At 32.5% G+C, this 25,113-nt stretch overlaps 1 protein-coding gene across 4 annotated transcripts; it reads right to left on the bottom strand.

The window, feature by feature from the left end:
- Positions 1-727: 727 nt before the first annotated feature.
- LOC138314784 (uncharacterized) lies at positions 728-24,106 on the bottom strand. Of its 4 annotated transcripts, none has more exons than XM_069255330.1 (8): positions 23,857-24,106; positions 7,321-7,542; positions 6,350-6,478; positions 5,583-5,597; positions 3,010-3,165; positions 2,673-2,771; positions 1,934-2,069; positions 728-1,539 (listed from the first exon to the last, which is right to left on the bottom strand). In XM_069255330.1, exons 1-8 carry the CDS (start codon positions 23,872-23,874, stop codon positions 1,325-1,327), a joined length of 990 nt encoding a protein of 329 aa, XP_069111431.1. In that variant the 5' UTR covers positions 23,875-24,106; the 3' UTR covers positions 728-1,324. The 4 variants fall into 4 exon arrangements, with proteins under 4 accessions (XP_069111431.1, XP_069111430.1, XP_069111428.1 ...); XM_069255329.1 differs by lacking the exon at positions 23,857-24,106 and adding an exon at positions 23,143-23,377; XM_069255327.1 differs by lacking the exon at positions 23,857-24,106 and adding an exon at positions 10,373-10,769.
- Positions 24,107-25,113: the final 1,007 nt, after the last annotated feature.

Below are 25,113 nucleotides of genomic sequence, written 5' to 3'. Positions count from 1 at the left end.
CACAGTGGGAACTGTTGCTAATCTATTGAATGTGAAATTAACTTTTCAAAAATCAAAATTTGATTTTACTAACCCATAAAACATAATATCCTCACGAAACCATTCACATAATCACCGATCATACAAATTCACTTATAAGACGTTTTTTGCATGTATAACAAATGATGACTTCAATCAATAGCAGTGGAAACAAATAACTCGTGCAATGCAATTTTTTATATTATTTAATAGTAATAAATATAAATAATAATTTAATGCATATCAAAATATATTTTGATTGCATCCCATTTACATTTTCTGTATTCCTTTAACATCAAAATAACAAGGAAAACATAATGTAACTATTTTTCAAAGCATTTCTCCTGGAAACCGATCGTGGCGAGGATAAATCTGTTGTAAACCCACTATAACAAGGATTTAATCAGTGAGAACTCCCACCCACCTCAACATAGCTCCCTCCTTTGTCCTTCCCATCTCAATACATCCCAACATAACCCCACCTCCTTCCCAATACCCCCAACAATATCCGACCAACCCTCCTCTACTCTCACCCCACCCTGACACATTGTCCGACACAATAGGTTCATATCTAACAAATACCTGTTACATGACAGCTTTGGAAGGGACAATAAACGTATCAATATCATATATCCGACGGAACGTCTATGTTTTTTCTCGATCAAAGTCTACTCGAGTATTTTCTGTCTAAAAGACAAATAGTATGTATTTGTTTTTTGACAAGTCAGTCTTACCTTCTCGGAATTAATTGTGGTGTTTCTTATGCTTTGTTTATGCAATGATAGAGTGAAAGGTTCACTACCTTTCCGAAACAAAAATAAGGGTTCTAAAAACAATAATAACATAAGAATATATGAATATGGTATATGGATGGCCTAAAATATCCCCTAAAATATAAACAGTAAAGATTCTTTTCGCTGTTTTATCATCTGGCGCAGTGATATTCAACAAACGTTCGGTAATGAGGACTACGGCGAGAAACATGGCCGCCCGCGTTATAAAAATCAACATTTGATTTATTTAAATGCAATTGTTCGGAAGGTGATGACAAGCGCATTACAAAATTATCAATTTTATGTTATATTCACATAAAAATATAAAAACTGTTTCGGAAAGGGAGTGAGCCTTTAAAAAATGAATGTATCTTTGAAAAATATATAACATTTTTCAAATTCGAAAATGTTTTAATTCAACCAAGGGTACTTGCAACCCTGTACAGTGAATTAAAAAACATTAGGTAATATCAGAACTACCAGATTCTATTGTTCATTTGTCTACCTATAAAACGCTCGAAACAGGTCATAGTCTAGTTTTCACTCTCATCATCATTGCCTTCAATATGAATACTAGGCGCGTTTATAGTCGCGTCCTGTCCAGAGGAATCGTCTATTTGTGATCTTTTCTTTTTCTTCTTCTTATTGTTAAGTGGCGGGAGTGGGTAACCTCTATTGCCGTAAGTGTCTTTCCGAGGCGGCGGAGGTCCGTTCAGTCTTCTCCCGATCCATTCATTCGATTCTTGAACTGTAGGAAGAACACAAAAATGTTGATAAGACAAAAACACAGGTGTACAAAGTTATCGTTGTACCATCTTGTTATGTTTTGTACGGTGGAGTACTTTTCCTGGTTTACCAACTACTCTGTTACTATGCATTGCTAAAAATAAATAATACAGACATAAAAGTGCATTCATTACATATTCAACTCAATTGAAATATTAATACATATATATAGAGGAAAACATGCATAAGAAAGGGTAAAAGTTCTCTTCTAACAACGCTTTATCATAGATAAATAACCATATTAGATGTTGAAGGATTTAATACTTTCTGTAAAAGGAATTATAACAAGCATACAGAAGATAGCCACGTGGAAGCAGTTAATGGGTTAAAGTCGATGAAAATACAATTTAGAATACCTTCTTTCAGGGGGTCTTTCGCTGCGAATATGTCCGTTTCTAATCCAGATTTGCCGAAGTCTTTCCAAAATTTATCAACGTCTGTCCTGGTGCTTAATACGCCTTTCTTTTGTAAATCATCAGATAATAGCACCATCTACAATAGGATTGGATATCAAATGTTAATTAAACTATACAAACATAAATGTTAAAACTGTTACTTACTGTAAAACAACTTTTCTTCGCGTGTACTTAATTGCCGTGTATTTCACGGGCAAAAGGATATCGCGAAATTGATTCAAACACAAATTTAGAACCATACGGACATCACTTGTAAACTTAAAATGTCGTGAATAGATCGTTTAAAGAAAAATGATAAATCAATTAGCCACAAAAATAAGTTTATAGTATAGTATTATTAAATACGTAATTTAGATGGTTCAAGCACAGGATTTCTAATCTTTATGCAGACATCCCGATATGTGTAATGTTGTAACAGGGTTCTCCTGGACTGAGAATACATAATATTAACAATATCATTATAGACAACTTATAGCTATATAACACATGACAAGAGGGGATATTCGCTAAACCCTGTCGTTCAGGGTATAGTAAGACGGCTTTTATATGAAAAGTCGCAATGATAATATTCCATAGGTTTAAGCTGGGAGCAACACCAAATATCACTTATCTTTTCATAAAGAACAATATTTTCGCTTATTTGAATAATATAACTTTCAAAGTCCCAAGATTTTCATACCTTTGTGAACTTAGATTTTGGAAGCTTCTTGAGATATTTTCTGTCGTGGACATACTCCATTTTTGGTCGTTTTAATACAAGGAATCGTCGTTTTTTATCCTAAAATCAAAAGCAAGTTCTTAATGAGAATGAAATGTATGGGAATTCTAAAAGGAAACAACATCAAAATTAATTATTCAATGTCAGGTTCGGTCACTCAATAATCTTCATATACTTCCTCTACCTTTAAGGAAAAAAGTCCCCTCTACCAAGAAGAAAGGCCAAGGACAAGTTCATGGTGTCCCGTACATGAAAATGCAAAGTTAAGCTACATAGATGTTGTGAATATCGGGTGTACCTCTTCTTCTTTCTGTCTGAGACGTTCTGTTAACTCTTCGTATTGCTTTTTGCGTGCTTCTCGTTGTACTTCGACTTTCGCTTTCAAGTTTTTTATGTATTTTTCATATTTTTCCATTTGATCTCTGGCTACTGCCTCGATTCGTATAGCCCTTTGCTGAAAAATACAACAAATTCCGAATTTAATTTTCAAACATACTTGATAGAACTTCTGAGATAATTTCTTCCACATATGTGATAAAGATTTTTTTTTAATAAAATGTTTGCATCTTATGTGACTCTGGTATTAAATACTCACTGATACAATAAGAATACGAGTAATAGTATTAATGGGGTGATGCCCTGAGTATAAAGTTGATAATATCTGCTATTAAGATTTATATAATGACGTTCTTTAAACACATATACGTCTTACCAACAAACGTGCTTTACAAAAAAATCCGTACAGTTTTTTATTGGTTTTGAAGCTGTTTACTAAATACCTTATTAAATGAATAGCCGTATACTTATGTGAATGCCAAAACCTATTTTTTAACACGTATAAATTCCAAATACACTTTGGATAGTTTACAAAAGGCATTGGTAGATGGTTTTTGAAATATCAAAGGAATAATGTTATCTCAAAAATATGGTTAAAACATCAGTATCATTAAAAACGTATTAGAATAAATGATTGCAAAATGCATTCCACAGAAGAGATTGCATTGTGTGGTTTCTGATGATAATGTAGTCCTTATAGAAAATTTATTATATGATGCATAAAATCAGATAAAACACTGAAATACTATAATAAAAACATATGAATAAATGACTTATGCATAAAAAAAGTTTTAAAATCTTAGCTTATTAAACATGCAGATGATAGGGATTACAGTGACTTATCACTTATATCAAACAAAGACGTAAAGCAAAGAGATATATTCAGTGTTATGGTACATTTTGCTGTTTATATGATAACGGATAGTTTAGGCTTGTACCAACTTATACCGACTCTATACCCACCGATATATTTGGTATAATTTCTAATATTATCATTTCTTATATAACACTTAATAAACTGATAAAACATCATGCATTTTAGTATACTTATATGTTGAAACATACTACATTAAATACTAATTAAACAATACATTTCACCATTACTCATGAACACAACATGCATATTAATTATTCACCTAGCATCCTGGCATATATATTTTTCTTGCTCTCACTGGACATTACCATAATGCCATTTGCGGATGCATCGTTTTCATGCAATATTCAAACGAAATATAGTGTTGTATAAATGGTCGACTAGCATGTACATGTATCATACATTCTTCTGAACATATCCGCGATTAAACAAAGTATTGATATTTGGAGATCGTTTTGAAAGAGTTTAGTGTCTTGCATGAAAAATAAATTTAATGCAAAGGTAATGTCAGAGTGGATTTTTGTGCAACCACAGTTGTAACACTATATGTCTGAATATGTTTTTTTAAATAAGAGTAAATAGTCAAAATAGTCGTTGATGTCTTTTACCCAATGTAACTACATGTACTTGATAAACAATCCAGAAATTACATATCCTTATTGGATGGTTATCCTAAAATTCATCATTCTTAACTTTGATAGAATGAATTGTTAATGAATGCACACAGATTGATGAAAATAAACGAACGATTCTAAATTCTAATCTCATTGAATATAATGAATATACAGGCATGGCGTTCAAATTGAATTTAGATTTTCTGATGATGTCATTCATACCTATATGTCCGATACACCACACCATCACTTTGTAATGCAAAGATATAACGCCATTTGAAAATGTACTTTTTCTTGTGATGACTGGCCATTATTTAGCATATTGGCTAAAACGTCAATCCATTTCTCGTTGCAAAACAACGTGTAATTCTCCGCAACAAAATAAACCACCACCAAAATCATTTCTGCTTAATAATGGGCGAAAGAAATATCAATAAATGTATAACAACCTCCACCTAAGTAGCCTTTAACCATCACCAAGCTTTTAAAATATGATTTTGTTTAAATAAATAGATAGATAAAACATCGTAGAAATACAAATTTCATACTACTTGTTTTGATGAGATATTATTTGCTCGACTACACCCGTTGACTCACATATTTAATATTGCCCTGACTGGCAACGCGTAAAATTAAAGCAGTAATTAAAAAGTTCCTATTCATTTGTTTCTATCATGTATAATATGTTAACTTTACTGATTGATTTTTAAATGCTACCAAAGACTAGCAGAAACATGAAATTTAAACATGCATGATTGGAACAATGAGCTACAGTACGAATTTCACACCAGATGAAATTTAAAATTATGATAATCCATAATTCCTCGTAAATACTGTTACAATGGAGTGACCATCGTATCACAATGGTCTTTAAATCAGTTTGAAATCACTAGTTAGATATTTTCGCTAACGTTTTATAAGATATATTACAAAGACTGATAAAGTATTTTAGACATACATATTAACACCATCACAACATAGCCATTATCTAAGGTATAGATATTAATGTAGAAATATTAATTACAAAAATATATTAGGAAAACTTACTTTCGTATTGTACGCCTATAAAGATACACAGGTGTTACATGTCAGTAGCCATTCTATATCAGGCTATGTACTGCACTGATTAATTAGTGTAATTAACTAAATTAACGTTTGTATATACTGGCATTGACATATATATAATTTAACGCATGACAAAAACAGATTATTATTCATTTCACCTTGACATGAACTAAAAGCAGTTATTCTTACAATGTTTTCATTATCCACGTAAGCAAATATATTTGAAATCAATTTGAAGCATTAGATATATGGACTATATACAGCACATCTTTAAACTGAAAATAAATGCTATAATTACTGCAAAAACACTTAACATTTTTTACACATGTACTCGTATTCTATTCTAACAAAATTGTTAGGGATTATTGTTTGTTTTAACATTCAATTATGGATGTGGATGTTTCGTTGAAATCTTACTATCACAAGAATAAAAAAAAAATATGATGAATCGCAACATAAAGCATGTTGATGAATTCATCAATCGTGAATAGTAATACAGATAATATTATCAGTGAAATTCATCCACTTGTGTTGACAGTTAACGTAATTAAAATCAAAATAAAATGATTAATGAATGTTTCGTACGTAAAGAAATCTTTGTCATATGTCTGTCATGTCTAAACTCTGTAAAGATTAAAAAAATGTGAATAAATTGGTGCTTTTCATAATTATAATTTAGAAATACAATATTTCAAAATACTTGGAATTTAACTAAGCATTAACAAAAGACAACTTTGACCGATATTTACCTCCTGTTTTGCCCGTGAATCGATCACCTGATCCCAGTCCACTTTGCCCTTTTCATTGCTCTTCTTCTGCTGCTCAGTCTTTCGACGCACTGGCTTTCTTTTTATAATTGCATCATGTCTGTCAACTCCCTGATGGACACAACAAACATAACACATATCAAAGCGGTATCGATTTGACACTTTAACTGTGAAATGAGTAACTGATAATTCTAATCAAATACATTTCAAGCCGGATTACTGATCCTCATACATGGAATGGTTTAACACGCAATATTAGGTTAAATCAGACACTAATTAAAGATGCTCCACCCCGACAGACCATAAACGATATACATCATTTGGTGCTCCACCCCCGACAGACCATAAACGATACACATCATTAAAGATGCTCAACCGCCGACAGACCATAAACGATACACATCATTTGAATAATAACTGATGTATTAACGTGTTTATATGTGTCTAATTAACACAAAATGCATATGAAATAATTTCTTTTGCTTTTGGAGCCTGCACAATCAGTACTTAATTCCATATAGAATATAGTGTCATGATTTTTTTTCGGGACGCAATTAATTATTTGTAAATAATAAGCTTAAACTTTTCAATGGCGATAATGGGGAAAAGTCAGTAACTTGTAACTGAAGAAAAACACTAATTCGTCTGTTCATGTATATGAGAAAAATAATATCGTCAGCGGTGGAGAATCTTTAAGATTATTTAACAACGTAAAACGAAATAGAAAATCGCTGCTCAATTAGATTATCTAACTGCTAAACCGAACAATATTTATAACATATGGGCATTTTGAATAAACTTCTGCAAACTTGTTTACTTTCAAGTATGGAGAATATAAACAAGAGGCTCTGAACGAATACAAGTATGAAATTAAATAGGCCTACGGTTTACTTGAAATATTAATAAAATATGTTTGATATGAACTTGTATTTATATTATCCTAGTCTACTCACCTCCTCGAGTATAGGATGTTTGTAGAGGTTGAGTATACTGGGGAAGCTGGACGTCGTCCGTAGTTTGAAGCTGTGCTTACTCAGCCGTGACACGGGTATGTAGTTATCTGTGCCTGTGGTGTAGTTGGAGCCCAGAGTAAAGGCGGTGGACGCTGTACTGGCCACAGTGTACTTGTCGTCATTATCCTGGTCCGGATACGCATCGTGCTGCTCATGGATCGACTGCAATAGATCAAAAATCAATAAAGCTATTGACAGACTTCTGATCTTTTTTCGTTTTATCTAGTTTGGTTTTGATTAGTTTAACATCAAATTAAGAGCTAGGGTGATTAAAGGGACATTTCAGGTGCAAATGATGAAGGAAAGCATGAGTATTAGGAAAAAAAACATCGGCCAGCTGTCAGTACCTGCCAACTACATGGGATTCGAACTCGCAACCCAGATCGGTTCTTTCTACCATCCTTTTACGCAAACAAGATAGTAACTTATATCAATATGCGTCACAATGCGGCTTTAGATACTTTGTCACACACTCTAAAGAGCTGGGATAGCGCAATTGCATAATTTATTAGAATTGTAACCTTATCTGGATGTTTTTTATTCAGAAACGAAGCTTGTAAATGTTATCGTGAAACAAATAAATAGCTCATCGACATAAACAAACGTAATCGCAATATTGAATTGGCATGTGGATAAACAAATAGATGACTTCGAACTATCGAAAACGCAAAAAATGAATTGCATGCTCGTATGAATGCTTGCTAATATGATTCATAAACAATAATTCATTTACGGAAACCGTAACGGTTATAATCCTTACAAATTATCAACTTCCAAAAGAAGATGAGTACCTTAATCACATAATTCGTGTGTCTAGAGAGTATAAATACAGTATAAGTACACTATAAATAGGATGTCGCAATGAACATTTGACGTCATTCGATCGTTCCGATGTCGGGAATGAATGACAGCCGAGTGACATTTTGCTTTCTTTGTTAAACACAGTACTACTGAACAACACTTTATTTTTGCGAAATCAACATTTTTACGAGGGATCTCGAGTGTCTTGTTGACGGTTTTTGTTAACCCCATATTGGCCCCCCTTTTTCGATATGTATACTTCTTAAGTTCGTACCATTTATTTTTGTATTGAATAGTCCGTACCATTTATTTTTGTATTGAATAGTCATCCTACTTTAGTTGATCATGTTCATTCAAATTTATCGCTGCGTTATTCTTGCGCGAGAGTGAAGATGCATAAATATTTTTAATAGTATACATGGAAAAATTATTAGATGGTAATCCATATGAGTCATTGGTTCGCGAATATATTGTAAAATAAACATAACGAAGACTCTATATATTGTATACGCGAAAGAAAAGTTTCCAGAGGTTTCCTGGAATGATATATTACACTCATGGTAATGTAAACTGTAATCTGTAAGGTCATTTGACGTAACACTTGTATCAAAGTACATGGTTTATCAAATTCATTGGATCGATTCCATATCAAAGAGCACGAGTGCAGGAACATTTTTATTTTGGCGTACACCTCTACCATATTATAGGCAGTAACGGGTCAGTGACGAGACCATTCATATACACTACTCCAGTTACCCGACCATTGTTCCCAATATATCTGTAATGTAAAAATGAATTAGAATTGTTGTCGATGTACCGCTGTATAAATGCATGTTAGACTGTTAAATAACCAGATTGTGACAAAATATAACGATCTTGTTGATGTCATATGTAATTTTGGGTGAAACACATTTTGTCGGGGTTTTTGGAGAAATATTCGTTATTAGTAAGACTTGAATGAATAAAACAACAGTTCTTGCGAATAGTTGTGCACTAATATTTCATTTGGTTAATTAGACTCGAAGAAACTTTTCGTTTATTCCCTATGTAAATCCAATCAATAACTGGGGTACAAATTGTGCACTTTTGTTATATAAATAGAATAGAACGACACTATATCAAATGTTAATGTCCAATAATCTATATGGTTTACATATATCTTTAAAGTAATATGTGTCGTACTTAGCATACTTACAAAACAGAAATAGCTTTTAATGTTACACAGCATATGCGACATACACATATAACTTTAAATGTTTAAATGGATAATGTTTTAGTATACCTACCATAAGTAATGTTATATCGACTTTTAATACTGGAATCAAAAGCTAATGAACAAATTACATCCAATAGCTTTAACTAAGTAATGAAGATTAAACTTTAAGTAATAACATTCATTGCCTATATTTAACCACATAAACAAATTTACAACTAATACACCGAATGCAAACACCTACCAAATTGATTATATATGAATAAACAATGATAGCATATTTTGTTCTTTCTAACTATATTGGTTCCAGACGAATTGTAATTTGTTAATATTACGTGTTGATACCTAAATGTTTTATTGTGTAGGTACGTACGTTTAGTTGATTGTCGTTTTTAAGAAACCTGGTCAACAAAATCACAGCAACACTAAACAAGACCTAAATGGAGAAAGCACTCTTAGAATTCAAACAATAGTTTCGTCATAACAATGGTTTGTCCTTCAGTTCTACAAAGCACAAAGGACGTGGCAGGAAACAGACCAAGTAGAAATTACTAAGCTTGATTCGAGGTACAGGGATGGTTTAGTTTCAAATGTTTAACGTCCTATCAACAAGTTTATTCAAGGATTATCCCCATTTTAAGCAATGTGCTGTGTATATCAGTGTAGTTTTTTTGGGGGGGTTTTACGGAGGGGGAGATTGCTGCATGATTTGCGCATTTTATATCACTGACGCAACAAAAAGACATTAAAGCAGTAGAATATTGTCATTAAAGGCCAAATATTCTTCAAATAACCCATGAATCTCTATTTTATCCTAAAAAGTGATATAACCATACAAAGGAAACTGTTTAATTTAGCATATAAATATGAACAATATATAACTGTCAACTGATCGTACACTTCCATAAAATTCTTATTTTAAAAAAAACCTAGGACGTCATTTAAAGGCGTCATCAAATGTGAAAATAGTGCGCTCACCTTTAATGATAGCTGGTATTCCTTTAGATTATAGGCCTTAAGGGATCTCGGTCGGAACGTTAATGTTTCCATTACGTAAGTGTATATTTATAATAGTCAACACAATCTCATAACGATAGGATACAATACCGCACAAAAAGTAATTTCAATTTGTCTGAAGGAAGCAATTCACAGTAAATTCGAATGATGAACATTTAGTTTCCATAAGGCGATTACTTGTTCTCCTTTTGGCACGTAAACATAATCGGTCGAATCCCCGTCCAAAGAACAAGGCACGATTTCGATAACTCACAGTTATATTCCCAAAACATAGTGCCTACATTGTCTTATTAAAGATGGTAATGATATACTTAAAAGCACTGGAGACCGTATAGGTACATCTCCACGTTAGATCATAACGTGATACACTAACAGGCAAATTCTGATATACAATATCATAATGGCAATCGAAAAAGCATTATCTTTGATATACGTGTATACTGGGAATGTATAATTGAATCAAATGAAGTCCTCGTGTGACCTATACTATTCTGTCACTGACTCCTGATAACATCAGAATGTACTACTAATCTCATGTACATTGCCGACCTGTATATATAACACATGTATTGTTTATATTTGATCCCTATTTGTCTAAAACTTTGCTAAATACATTTTGATGAATCAAAATATTGCACTTCACGATTAATGCCAGTTAAATTAATTCATGAATAGGCGCAGCTATCTATGAACTGTTAAACGCTTACTAAAAGTAAGGTTCGCCAAGCACTTAAGGAAACTGTCAATTTATAGAAAATATATATCATTATCAGCACCGTTAACGACTTTGGTATTTCAGCAATAACGATGAACTCATTCAGTATTAGAACCAAGTTCGTTTTGGCTATACATATGTTTACGATAAATTACAAAAGCTCCTTTTCGACAATAAACAGTGGTATCAACTTGGTAAATCTTTAAGCCAAAAATGACTAGACAAATTGTCCTCCACAACATCTTTGGGTTATACAGTTATATTCCAGTTTTCTTAACTTAAGCAGTTTAATGTCATTACTGCTCTATCTAACACGGTTCCTTAACTGTTCCTTTGATCTCGTATATAGCATATTTGAATTTCGTGGTATCATTCGATTGCAAGTTTCGTTAAAAAAACAGTTTGGAAGTTAGGGCAAGTATAGATAGTATATAATTCCCAACGGCAATTAACTATATCAATCTCTGAAATCAATTTACATTTAATTTGGAAGTAAAGTAGTCATACAAAAGTATAATACAAAACTATAGGTATACTTATTTCAGGTTACTGTAATTTAGTTGAATCAATCCCTTCTATCAAGAGCAAAATCTTAACTAAATATAGGTTTTAAAGTATGTATAATGTTGTCGCTCTATTAATCATGCATTTATTTCTAATTTTCTCTTTTTTGTGATTACGGTACAGGGATTACAAAATCACAACCATGTTTCTCATCACAAAAACAACAACTATCGGGTTACATGAATGAACAGGACAGTTTGAATACGGTCTGAATAACATTGCTTATCTGACAGATATACAAAACATCAAATATAGAGTGATATTGTTGGTACACCATATTGTCTTAATTTGACAATAGCGTATATAGACCCATGACGTCACACCATGAGGCTCCGAAAGGGACTGTCAAATTGTTTGGATAATATAATGATCCATTATATGAATAGTACGATTCAATGGTGTTTTGAGATACATTCATATATATATATATATATATTAGGTATCAAGCGACAAAAAGAACATGTTTCAGTATTTACAGTATAAGTTAATAATTGAATTTAAATGTTTTTTTAAATTATTTAAATCCTAAAAACAATATTTTTCGTTTTTAACCATAGCAACCTAGCGTGCATCTTCAAATCTATTTTGATAGATTTATGCCAGATGAATTTTGGAAAGAACTCCTTTCAAAATTGATTTACGTAAGATTTATTTTAAAACATTACAATGTCAGTGATTTTGAAGAGATGTTTCATTTTGTACAAATGAATGTGGGAGGTAATTATAAGTATTCTAGTCCTCTGATATTTCACTTCTTATCTTCCACCTCTTGGCAGCGAGTTAACGTATCCATTCCCAACAATATATCATGTAGCCATGGTTATTTTATCATATAATTTTAATAACAATACCAATAACAGTAATAACTTTAAGAGATAAACTTTGTAACATGAAGGGCATATTTCATAAAGCAAGTCCCTGATAAGAAACATGTTGAAAGGCATTCATGTATATGTCGAATAGGCGCATGAAAACCATTTGATTAACATGTATATACTATTTGGGCCTATAATAACCTGATTTTCATTTGCAACCATGCATAGGACATGATATATCAATTAAGTCTAACAAATATTGAATTTCATATTACATATTTGCACATGCTTCAACTGAAAGCTCAGGTTGTCCTTAAAGTTGAGACGAGTTACGAACTTTTAAAATATGTTTAAAACGTGTTTGTATAATGAATATCTATATATTTCCATAAAGCGAATTGTTATGATTTGTACGATGGTTGACTTGCAGTGTTAGTATTATCCTCTAGTATGGTCTTCTTTAGCCTTGTGCCTGTCCTCCGATATTAGCTTAATGCAAACAATGAATAAAGACAGGTAATATGTTATCTTATAATATTTCCAAAATTAAATTTGACCTTGCTGATGTCAGGAGAATCAGCTGATATTACTTATATAAAATCCCAGCATGGTAATCACAATCTATAGCATGCCCCCAGACGTTATATAGGTTACTTAAACATTACTGTGTGTTTTTCACTTAAATAGATCTAACCCTTGTTTATATAGGTAATATACGTTTACTAAACTACTTGATAACTGACCTGTTTATTAGCCGTTTGTAATTCCAGAATGATCTATAATGACTAAAGTTAACTTTGGGGGAGGTCCTTGTGTACATTTCGCGTGTTTATGCACTTGACTCTGTCGCTATCCTACTCCAACAACAAAGGAAAACACATACATCTATATACTAAGATTGACATATACGAGATCACATTGAAGGTGAGCAATATATTAATCACGTCATGTAGTGACGATCATACCTTGCAGTAGGATAAATTAATAACTTCGTTTAAATGGTAACATTGGGAAACTTACATTGTAAAGGCATATGAAACGTTAGATTATATTGTCAAATAGATATTAATTTTTTTAATATATTATGTTCGTCTTGAAATTAATGCATTGTAAACTGTCTCCTGGTTAGACACACTGTACTCTTAAACAGTTGTAGTTCATATTCTTGTTAAACGTTCACCATAAAAGGAGTGGAACGAATGGTTTACCCTTGTCAGGATAATGTGACCAAGTGGGGTGTGATGTTCGATGTTTTGGGAGTATGTTTCAGTAATATAGCACACCATTTTGGCCCCAGCTGTTTAGAGGATGGTTGGCATCACCAGCGTACAAACCATGTATATAAACTAAAACGTAATTGTAAACGGTAAATGTTGACCTAACAAATCACGAACGACGATTTATTTAAAACCTTACATATTTTCATTATCAGGTACAAATAATACATAAAAAGGTACGTACAATATAAATTCGTATAAACGCCATTTGCCTTCTAATCATAGCCAATCTTTTATAACCGGAAGTTTGCTAAATACGTTTAAATGTGAACAAAATATCAGGAAGTTTGCTAAATACGTTTAAATGTGAACAAAATATCACTTTCAAACGTCGGTTTTGTCAGCAATATAAATTATAGACCCTCCTGGTTATCGATGTATTATCTGCCGGTGTGTTTATTTGACTCTTTCATTTTGTACCCAGTTAATTAGGTACCACATGTGACATATGGTCTACTTTAAAGGCAATAAGGATCCGCTTTTGTTAATTATTTGGTGCAATTAGATATTATCGCACTATGAATTATTATTTCAAACAGACTTGACACCTCCCAAAACATATATATTTCTTACATATATAGATATATATATACATATTTACCAAATGGCTTATCATTAAAGGTAAAAATTAAAACATCAAAGTAAACTATAAAGTATATATCGTGCACAACTGTTTCTTTGCCACCAAGTGGTAACGCCATGGTCTCCATATAAGCTTTGCTCTATAGAACTCACTTTTAAAAACTTTCTTGCTTAAAAAGGCCAAGCTTCGTACTTGACATAGAGGTCACGAATGAATCAATACCAGTTAAAACTTGGATCAATCGTTACGGATTAGTAGACCTGCCTTTGTATACACCCAGGGCCAAATCCTATTACCTACAACACATCGTATTGGTGAGTGGCAAACAAAGCGCGTACGACTTTGTGTTATTGTTATGTAATTTTTTGAACGAGTGGATTACACTAGCTACAAAGAAGGTGTACGTTGGATTAGGTAAATTTATTTACAGTTGGTATTAGACACGACGCTCTCACAAAACTATTAAACCTACTGATATATGTGATTAGTTTGTTGGATATTGGCTGGATTTTAACGCTATATCAAACACTTTGATATATTTGTAGTTCATGTTCTAACCATCAAATAAAATAAATTAACCTCAGTTTCCAATTTATCCAAGGGTATATATTTATAAATTAAACCTCCGGATCTTTGTAAGACCTATATTTTTGTGGTAGGGATGTGTCAATTGAGGACTGTAATTTATTCCTTGATAAAGCTATAAATCTGATCTGTGTGAGCGTAATGCAGAACAAGGTTGTTTTTATTGTATGTTAGATGATTGTTGGTAAGAATAAATTGATCTGTCGTCAAGCCCTCCGCATTTTGTTTGTTTGATTGATTAATTAACGTCCTGTTAATATAGGATGTATTCTTCTGAGGTTTCAGTCCAGTTGAAGTCTCGTTTCGACATAGATCAAAGAACTGAGATTTTAAAAAACAATTTATCAATATCTGTAGCAGAATGCCAGTTGCAAATTTTGTCCAAAAAAATACATTTCTTTTTTTAGTAGATTTTTTATACAGGGATTTTAAGATATGGCCAATATTTGCGGCCATTTTGAAATTATGTCTTTTTCGCTTTGAGTAGAGCCACAGTTTTACCATTTTTTACTGAAATTGTTTTTGCTAAAATCATCACTGCGCCAGCATTTTTAGCTGTATCGAGCTAATTTTTGCTGTAAATCTTTACTAGGTTCGTGATAATTAAAATATTGAGCATTAATGTGTAATGTATTCTCACTTTAATTTTACATTTAATAGTAATTTGAGCACTTTTATTTTTTACTCTAAAATACTGAAAAATAACAAATATTCAAATGGGGCAAAAAGGAAGCACACGGACCCCCATTTTTCTGCCTGATTTAGAAAGAACAACCCTATCCTTATTGATATGCAAATTAAACACCAGAACTTTTTCTATAAAGGGTTAAATTTGGCAAATATGGCTAAAAATGGTGCATTTTGTAGCTCAAAATTAAGGGGTAGTGTAGCTTATGTTGGTATTATGAAAAAAATATTAGTCTTATCAATCAAAACTGGTATATTTTTAAAGAAGAATACCGGAAAATAAATTATACATACACCCAAACATATCAAACACCTCAGTTGGAAATTATGACTTAAATCTCTTGTGTATATGGTCAAAACGTCAAAATTATCATAAAATCCAATATTTTGTCAACTAGGTATCTTTCATTGACAATAGCTCAAAAACAAGCACACGGACATATGTTTTTTCTTCCAATTTCTTTTATGGTATGAACTTCTTTTTCAAAAACCTATATGAGAAAAAAAGTTTAATACATGGAAGTTTTGACTTCTCAGAGGAGTACATCCTTAACAGTCAATGTCATGTAAGGACGGCCTTCCATGTATGCAGTGTGTTGCGTGAATGAAATGCGTAGTGATGTTTTGGTAGACTTCGGTATATCCGTGTTGTCTTCTTGTATAGTAGAACTCTTTGGGTTGCCAGTTTAAATCACATGTGGGGCAGATACCAGGTACTGATCGCTGGTCGGTGGTGTTTTTTTCCGGGTATTCCTCCACTAATAAAAATGACACGTCTTAAATGACCATGGTTTTTACTCTAGGGCGTTAAACTATTCAAATTAAACCAAAAATTTTAACGTCTTTAAATGACCATGTTTTTTAATCTCGAGCGTAAAACTTATTCAAATAAAACCAATGTAAATAAAAACATATCCTCTTTTAGCAGATCAAAACTTTGTTCTTTGATTCTTTTATTGCATTTCAGAATACTTGTTTAACAGTGTCGTACATTTTTTATGCTTAGTTAGTTTGCATCATACATAGGCATTTCTAAGTTTTCAGTAAACAGTTTTGCGATTTTTCGATTCCACACTGGCGTACACTTAAATCGCATTATTTGTATTGCATTGCATGTTGCTTTGTTTTTCCTTCATATTCTCTGAACAACGTCGCATTTCGGTACTTTGTAGATCATATGACCTTTGTCAATGCATATCAAAGTTGCAGTAGTAATGTTAGAATGTATCCCTTTTTAACGGTCCACAGGCGACTGGTGGTTCCGTTGATGCAAACAGACGAGATGTAGTACTGGTGATACTAAAGAAATACTGTACTTCTTTGGTGAGCAATGTATAATTGACAGTTTCCGCTATCACAAAAAAAGTTCCAGCACGAATGTACCGAAATCTCCAAAAACCACGAATAGAACAAGAAAGCGTTCATATCGCATGCTAGATGGGGTCACCGTATATTAACTAAGCTGTTAATAGGGCATTACTACAAATAAAAATCAAACCAAAATTAAGCTCTCAGTGTCGGATTTTGTGAATTAATTGAAGTGATTGCAATTAGATGGGTTTGATTTTTCTTTCGGTGGATCAATAAATAAACGATAAAGCACGAAAGAGATCACAACTCATTAAATGTTTATTTCCATTTTTTACTGTGATTTTTATATTCATCAACATTAATCTAAGTTTTTAATGAATCTGTGCTGCCAGTGGTAGGTTGTTGCCTCCAATGCAATGTCGATTATGCAATTTTGATGCATTTAGAAATGAATCGATTGGAAACATCAACAGAAGAGGACTACACATCCCTCGACGCCTCTTGTTGATATCTAGAGTACAGGTGTACTATATTGCCAAATATCGATCCATTTGAATCAATAAAAGTTCATAAACCCCTATATCAATCGGCATATCAACATGTCGGCTAATAACGGGCTTTGCAGGTGTGCGTATAATTTGTGTTAGATGGTGCAGATGGGAACAGATTAATCATAGTGTTTTCCATAGCAGAATAAGTCATGGACCAAAATGTCTGTAGAAAATAGCCCAATACTAAACCGAAAACATGGAATTAATCTAACGAAAAATAAAGAAGAATCCAATCGATTTGCCGATTTCAAACGTACTCTATCATACCATATGGGATATAACCAGGTAAGCCTACCAGACACTAAATACACAAATAGGCAGATGCAGACGACATTCTTGCGAATTAAGCCAAAACACACTGATCACAAATTATCTCATACGCAGACAATCCGGATTATTTTCTATCTATGATTACCAGGAAATTATAAAAGTGATCTTTCGGTCCGTTTTAATCATATATTAAAGAAAATGTGTTTGCTATGATTTACTTCCAGTTGTTAACATTTCACACCTGTCTATCATTTGATCAGTTTTCTTCCATGCCTTGAACACCAGTTGTTAACATTTCACACCTGTCTATCATTTGATCAGTTTTCTTCCATGCCTTGAACATAGAATTTCTACTCTAGATCCCGTAGTGAAAGAAATCAAATGCTGATGTGTATGTAAAATAATTACCTGACTGGATTGCTAGGTGGTGGAAAGGGCATACCACCGTTTCCCATACCACTCGTGTACACACCACTCGCACAACATTGCATACATAGGAGACCATCCTTCAATGAATCAAACTGCTAATAGGGAGTTAGACACAGTCAGCCAATCGGAGAACCAATCGGACTATTCCCTACATTGTTACCATTTTGGTTTTATATCAAGGTAATCGGATACTTTTAGAGAGTCTGTCGATTATTTGATGTCATGCTCTACATGACAAGAACTATACAATCTAGTAAAGCACTGAACAGATATGTTTTAAACCAGTAAATATATCATATATATATATAATTACAGCATCATACAATATTGTGCTTAGTCCGCTAAACCTGTCTATATAATTAGGCTATTTTAATCTCTCTTTTTTTGTCTAATACATATATTGGGCAAAAAAAATAAAAATAAAAACCCTTATGATATAGGCAGGTTTAGCGGACTATATTGTGCTATTTACGTAATAGTCAATGATTGTTTAATCTTATTAAATTCCCTCTTCATTTTCTACCCTCAACTCCGTATGAACATCACATTTTGATTAGATTGATAATTAATGTAGTTTGATATAACTAATTGTTGTGTGTTTGATTAATCCTAAAACAAAAACAACAATGATACACATACAATTTATATGATTTTAATATATCTCCGCTATTTTACCACGTTCAAAGTCTCCAAAACTACCAACGGCAACTTATTTATTTCGTTGAGGGTTTTTTTCTGTTTTTTTCTGCGAAAACATTATTTATGCTTACAAATCATCAATTATGAAGTACATTTTCCGATAAATCAATACACAGTTATGCACAGTTGAAGGTTTGGTTTCAGTCTCTGACTCAGCTCTTACTCTATTATCGAACGTAAAAAATGGTAATAGAAACTACGTCCTGATAAAAATATATAACCGTAAATAACAACGTCCATAGCAACATCACACAGATAATAATATCAATAGCAACCAACCAAAAATAATAATTATCATACAAATAAAATGTCCCCAGTAACAGCCCAAAATATCAATACCATAGAACATTTTTTTAAATGTTCATAGCAACAACCCAAAAATAAGAATAGCCTCATTTAACATGCCCTTTCGAGAAAAAAAACCCACACAAGTGAACTATTCATAATATTACATACCTGAAGGAATGTTATCTACAAAACGTTTCTGATAAGACTCCTGTGGAGTCAGTCCGAATCAATAAAATGTGCATTGTTTATTGTAATTGAGATGGAAAGTACTATATGGTTCAACCAGGTGAGTTTTATTAACGATCAAAATATACAAGGAGTGGCACAGGCTATGTTATAGCGCCATGATATAAAACAAATCAACAATTCTCCAAGTCATGGCGACAGTTTCCCCCTTACATACATACTTAGTGGACTTAAATGTTTTTGGGATAGCTATATTGTCACTATTTCTATTTAAGCTTGTTAATCGAGAGTATTCATTCTACCTCGAAATCATTTTCTGTTCAATAAAATAGGAGATCATTGGATTTGATTCAAGTAGTCTCGTAATATATATTGAAACTTAGTTGTAATGCAAAAGGGAATCAGAAGCGAGTCATTATTTCCTTCAGTTTTGCTTAAAAACATTTCTTTTGAAATGGGTCAGTGTGAATAAATACCAGTACTGTTTAATAAATCATATTTTAATGAGATTTTTTTTTTAATTTCTTTATCTAAATAGGATAACTACACTTGTTAGGATAATTATGAAAATCATTCATTTCTATGACAACATTTTGTTACAGTTATATTCGTGTGTGTTTCGTATATGAGTGAAGGCCACAGGTGAACTCTTAGAACGTTCGATACAAGGTCATATTACGCTTCCAACAAAGTCATTTCTAATTTATGGACTTTTGATTAGCATAAAAATTACACCATTAATATGCCATTACACGAATCAAACACAGTAATTAAATCCAACAACTGTATAACCAGACATATTCCATTTTCTTTCCCTCTCTTTCACGAACTCTTGGTTGAAATTCTTTGGTAAAATATATCTACTCAACTATGGTATCATTCTAAATTGTGCTATAATCCTAAAACGTGTATAATTTAATTATATTGATTAGTCGAAATTGATATATCAGGCCATGAAATACACACCGTAAACCGGTCCCATTAAAACTAATTGCACATTGATGTATATGGACCTGTCGATTTCGAAGGTTATACAAACAAATCATTTCTCATAACGGAGATAACAATTTGTATACCTTCAACGACATTCTAATCTCCGGGCTCGGTAATACCGTGTGCCGCTTTAACATGTGAGTGGCACATGTCTTACATGTGTTGGGGGTATGCATTCTCAAAAAAATAGACCTAGAATAACTTTTAATTTAAATTCTGCAGTCTGGAAATCCCGTCCGCTCAAAGGATTTCCATAATAATCAACTGGGCCTAATATGAAAAAATGAAGTTAACAATAATTCTATACTTTAACAAAAAAACGAAGCACGACAAACACGTCGAATACATGCGGTACATGATCTGGTTAGGCTCGGTTTCCTTTTGTTTAACGTCCTATCAACAGATAGTGTAATAAATGACGACCATATGTGGGGACAGTGGTTTATTTGTGTTACATTCTCTTTACACAAGTCTACAACACGCTATATAATCTTCATATTATCATTATAAAGCTACCTTATTCTCGATCCATGCGATAGAATTCATACAGCAATATCAAAAAGTAAATCTGGGGACAGTTGAAGGTTATTAAAGGATAAGAAGTATATTGTGAAGTATCATTTGTGGTATCTTCCACCTAATACTATGTATTCCTACTTATAAAGACCCATTTCATATGCCAGACACCACAAATCCTACATATTCACTCAGGACAATGAAAGGAGATACATATTAGCTCTGTACAGTTACCTTCGGTGGTATGCATGATTTAGCGGTATTCATGTCAAGGGGTGTCTTTATTCGCTGACAAAAAGAAACTGACTTCTACCTCGCACAATCATATCTAACTCCAGGTAGGAGCGACGGATTCATTGGAGGCCATATTGTTATGTTTGTGTGACGCACAGACAGTGAACTGATAGTAATGGGCATTGAAGGTGATAATAATACAAGTTAAATATTAAATTATTGAGTTTGAATATTATTCGAAGAATACGTAAAGCTTAATATCGTGGACACAAAAAACGTTACTCTTGATCAAGAACGAATTATACATGAAAATGTTCATACTTCTTTCTCGCGATTTTGGTAAAATAAGTCACTGAATGAGTTGAAACGGAGTACTGGACATTTTCATTGACCAATATAATATCTGATATTAAGAAAGAGAACTTAACTCAAGTGAGAAATGATAAACAGTTTGATAGAAAAATAAACGTATACAGTTAATGTGATTATCATTAAGGTGATACTTAATATAAGTATAAACAGATACGTAAATCAATTGTTATGATAAATTTAAAGGCCCACTACCTTTTTGAAACGACTTTTATTTTTTAATGGTAATGTAAAACGAGATTGATAATTTTGAAGAGTAGCAAAAGATATAAGCTTAACGTTAATACTACACTTATTTTCACCTTCTGAACAATTAAATGAAAATAAATAAAATGTTAATTTTTATAATGCGGGTCGTCCCAGTTACCGCACATTAGTTGACTATCTTTAGTGTTAACATAGATTACACAAAGGATCTTGCATTCGTTTGGTGTTGTCATCTCATCTTAGGCAATCGATATATGATTTCGGATGTTAGTATTGCTTTGAAGAAACTTTTTATTTTTGTTTCGGAAAGGTAGTAGGTCTTTAAGATTACAATTTATTATACCAATCTTATTTCATATCGTGTGTTGATGTCGAAATGTATTTGATATACATTAAAATGCAATTACATTCTAATGTTGAAGTTTAAGATATTGTGACAATTGATTTACTACTGCACACAAAAGAGTCGTGATAGTCTACAAAATAGTGTACATCCTCTTGTAAAATAAATTCCAATGTGTCTAAGGTATTCAGGTAATATCAATTTCAGGCTATTTAATTTGTACATTCAAAATATAAAATGAATCATTTCGAAATTATGGCATCGATAAAAGAAAATTCAATTTCATTGTGCGTTAATCCACACAAAAATTACATTAATATCACAGCGTTGACTTGCCATAATGTTAATAATGCATGTCATTTATCTTCCATGTATCAATAGTCTAACGACTTTTGTACACACCAGACAATACACAACACCCCTAAACAGATATCCAGATATTACGTTTCTAAAGCAGCCTTCAAAGACCTGACCTTAACGAGGACACATACTGTCAACGCAAAGCACTAATCAGTTCCACACATCGTAAAGTGTTCAGGTCTAAGGCTGGCGACGTCTATTGTATACCATATTTTAGTTTTGAGCGTGTTCAGATTTTTTCCCAATTTGAAAACCTAAGATTTGTTATTTGCATCATATCTGCTAATGACTCCATAATGGGTATTGGATGCCGTTAACATTTTCATACAGTGGGAATTTTTTTTTCAATTTTTTTTTTTCAAAATTTGCAAAATATTCCAACCAATAAAATGAAAACAAGAAATTTAAATCAGGCATCGCCATGCAGCTGTGTCGTTCAGAACTAACATATACTTATTAATTAGGGAAGGGTCAAACGTAAAGCTTAAAAGTTAATTCGAAAAAAAGTCCAAATATACAAGTAGTTAATATATAAACCAGGATTTTTCACTTTAGAATTAAAAAAAAAAACATTCCGTAGTTGTGCGATAAAGTTATTCCATCTGCATTCGAGTGCTTAACAATGTTTCAATTTTCAATAAAATGTCGGAGAAAATATATCCATTGACAACATGCTACAAAGAAGTAATCAAGTGTTAAAGATCCATGTGACAAGTACTTGATAGAAAATTATCAATTAATTCACTTACCCCTCGAGTCTCGTCGTCAACGACAATGGACATTGTGTCCATCATACTTTAAATGTTACTCCAAGAACACACACATAGAGATGTAATAGTATATCTACACACACTACAGACCGTCTGTAACAATCGCTAAGGTCGTATCCTTCAAAAAATCACATTTTGTGTTCTTCACAAATGACAAACTGACAGCCATAGTCGTAACAAACATGTACACTTGTTCTGTTCGATCTGTATGGATAACCTAATAATACCGGGTTTTGTTTGAAAAGCTTCTTATTGTTCACGCATGGATGACAAAATAATACACACATACTTACCACTATCACATAAATAAATAAGAGTTAGTAACATTTCACATTGAGATCAGTCATTACTTCACAAGGTTAAACTCTGTTCGGTAATAGGATCAGGAAAAAATTATCAAAGATTGGTCAGATTCATCCCAAGGAATGATATGGAATATTTGTAACTGGAAATAATAATATTTGCGAAAAAACGGTTAAACAATAATTGGTTTATAAGGAATAGTATATGTAAATAACATAAATACAAGAAAAATGTACAATGAGATTGAAACAGTGTAGGTTTTCAATTTTATCTATAAAAAGCTTGCATATTGTGAATAGCACATTACTAGAAGTACTTTAAAACATTAAGTGCATATTACATGTATATAATATACCTAAACGTATTTATAGTCTAAGATTTGGAGCCTACCTGGAGAGTAACAGCCATCCTGGTTCATGTAAATCCTTTGATGTCCAATGATCGAAAATAATTAATCCTAAATCCAAATAATTTAAATCCGGATTTAACAAGAAAGAGGTAATAGTTTGAAGTCAAATCCCCTCTCATGAAGTTACGCACAAGTGAGGTCAAAAATCTCAACTAATCATGATTTAAAACAAATGACGAGGCCAATTTTGAAACACGGCCTCTACCTATAAACCAAACCTCACAAATCAGAGGAGAGAGTTCAGCTCACATCAATGTTCGACACGTCTCAATTCTACAGTGATTAGTCAGCTTAACTACACAAAGTTAACATATTAAAATCCAAAACAATATCAGCGCAACGGTAGGAAAATGTATTGAAACCTCTGCACAAGAATTCGCAATAATTACTAATTTTATAAAACGTTTCTGAAGTATGTTCTTTCGCATTAAACTTTAGAATGTGTTTTGTTTATAATGGGTCGTCAATAAATGAAGCTGTCACATTTTGGAATGAAGTGATCGGGTATATTTGAGGAGCGGTGTATTGGCTGTATTACGGTATATGTAAAAGGACGACTATCGATTTATTTTAAATGGCCACATGGCTAGCTTTAACCCAGTCGGTGAACTAATAGGAGTCAAGCAATCACTCTACCACAACAAATAGATATTGTTCCTTGCGAAACAAAACAAAATTGTTTGCGGGTAACTTTAAGTCGGGTGTATTTTGCCTGATATTTTTAACTGCCATGTTACCGACACGGTTTCCTACGGAATCAATAATCACATCGCCAGGTTTTAATTAATAGACAAACAATTTTAGCTCATTTATACATTGATTTAGTATGCATGTTTCACTGTGGAAGTATAATATCAAACCTGTTTGTGTATTGAATAAAGGATATCAAATGATATGAAAACTTTTGCCATTTAAGTGTTTTGTCAATTCATTAATTTATTGAACAAATAACGAAAACGATTAGGGTGGATCAATTATTAAACGGATATATTAAAATAACTCTTTGTCATGAATGATTAATAAGCTCCGGTAAATGTAATCTGCGATTGTTCACATTAGTTTTTTTCTGTATCTTGGTGATACAGGTAGAGTTCGCATCAATTTTTAAGTAATAATGTGTACCGTTATAGAAATAGAACATAAAGGCGAGCGATAAACAATAAAATACAAGAAATCTTAAAGAACCATACGGGCCATGGGAGGAACCTACAATCTAGTCAAATCAATACTTAGTTTGC

This window comes from Argopecten irradians, chromosome 2 (genome assembly GCF_041381155.1).
Source record: "Argopecten irradians isolate NY chromosome 2, Ai_NY, whole genome shotgun sequence".
Taxonomy (NCBI): domain Eukaryota; kingdom Metazoa; phylum Mollusca; class Bivalvia; order Pectinida; family Pectinidae; genus Argopecten; species Argopecten irradians.
This window is presented reverse-complemented; position numbering and strand designations above follow the sequence as displayed.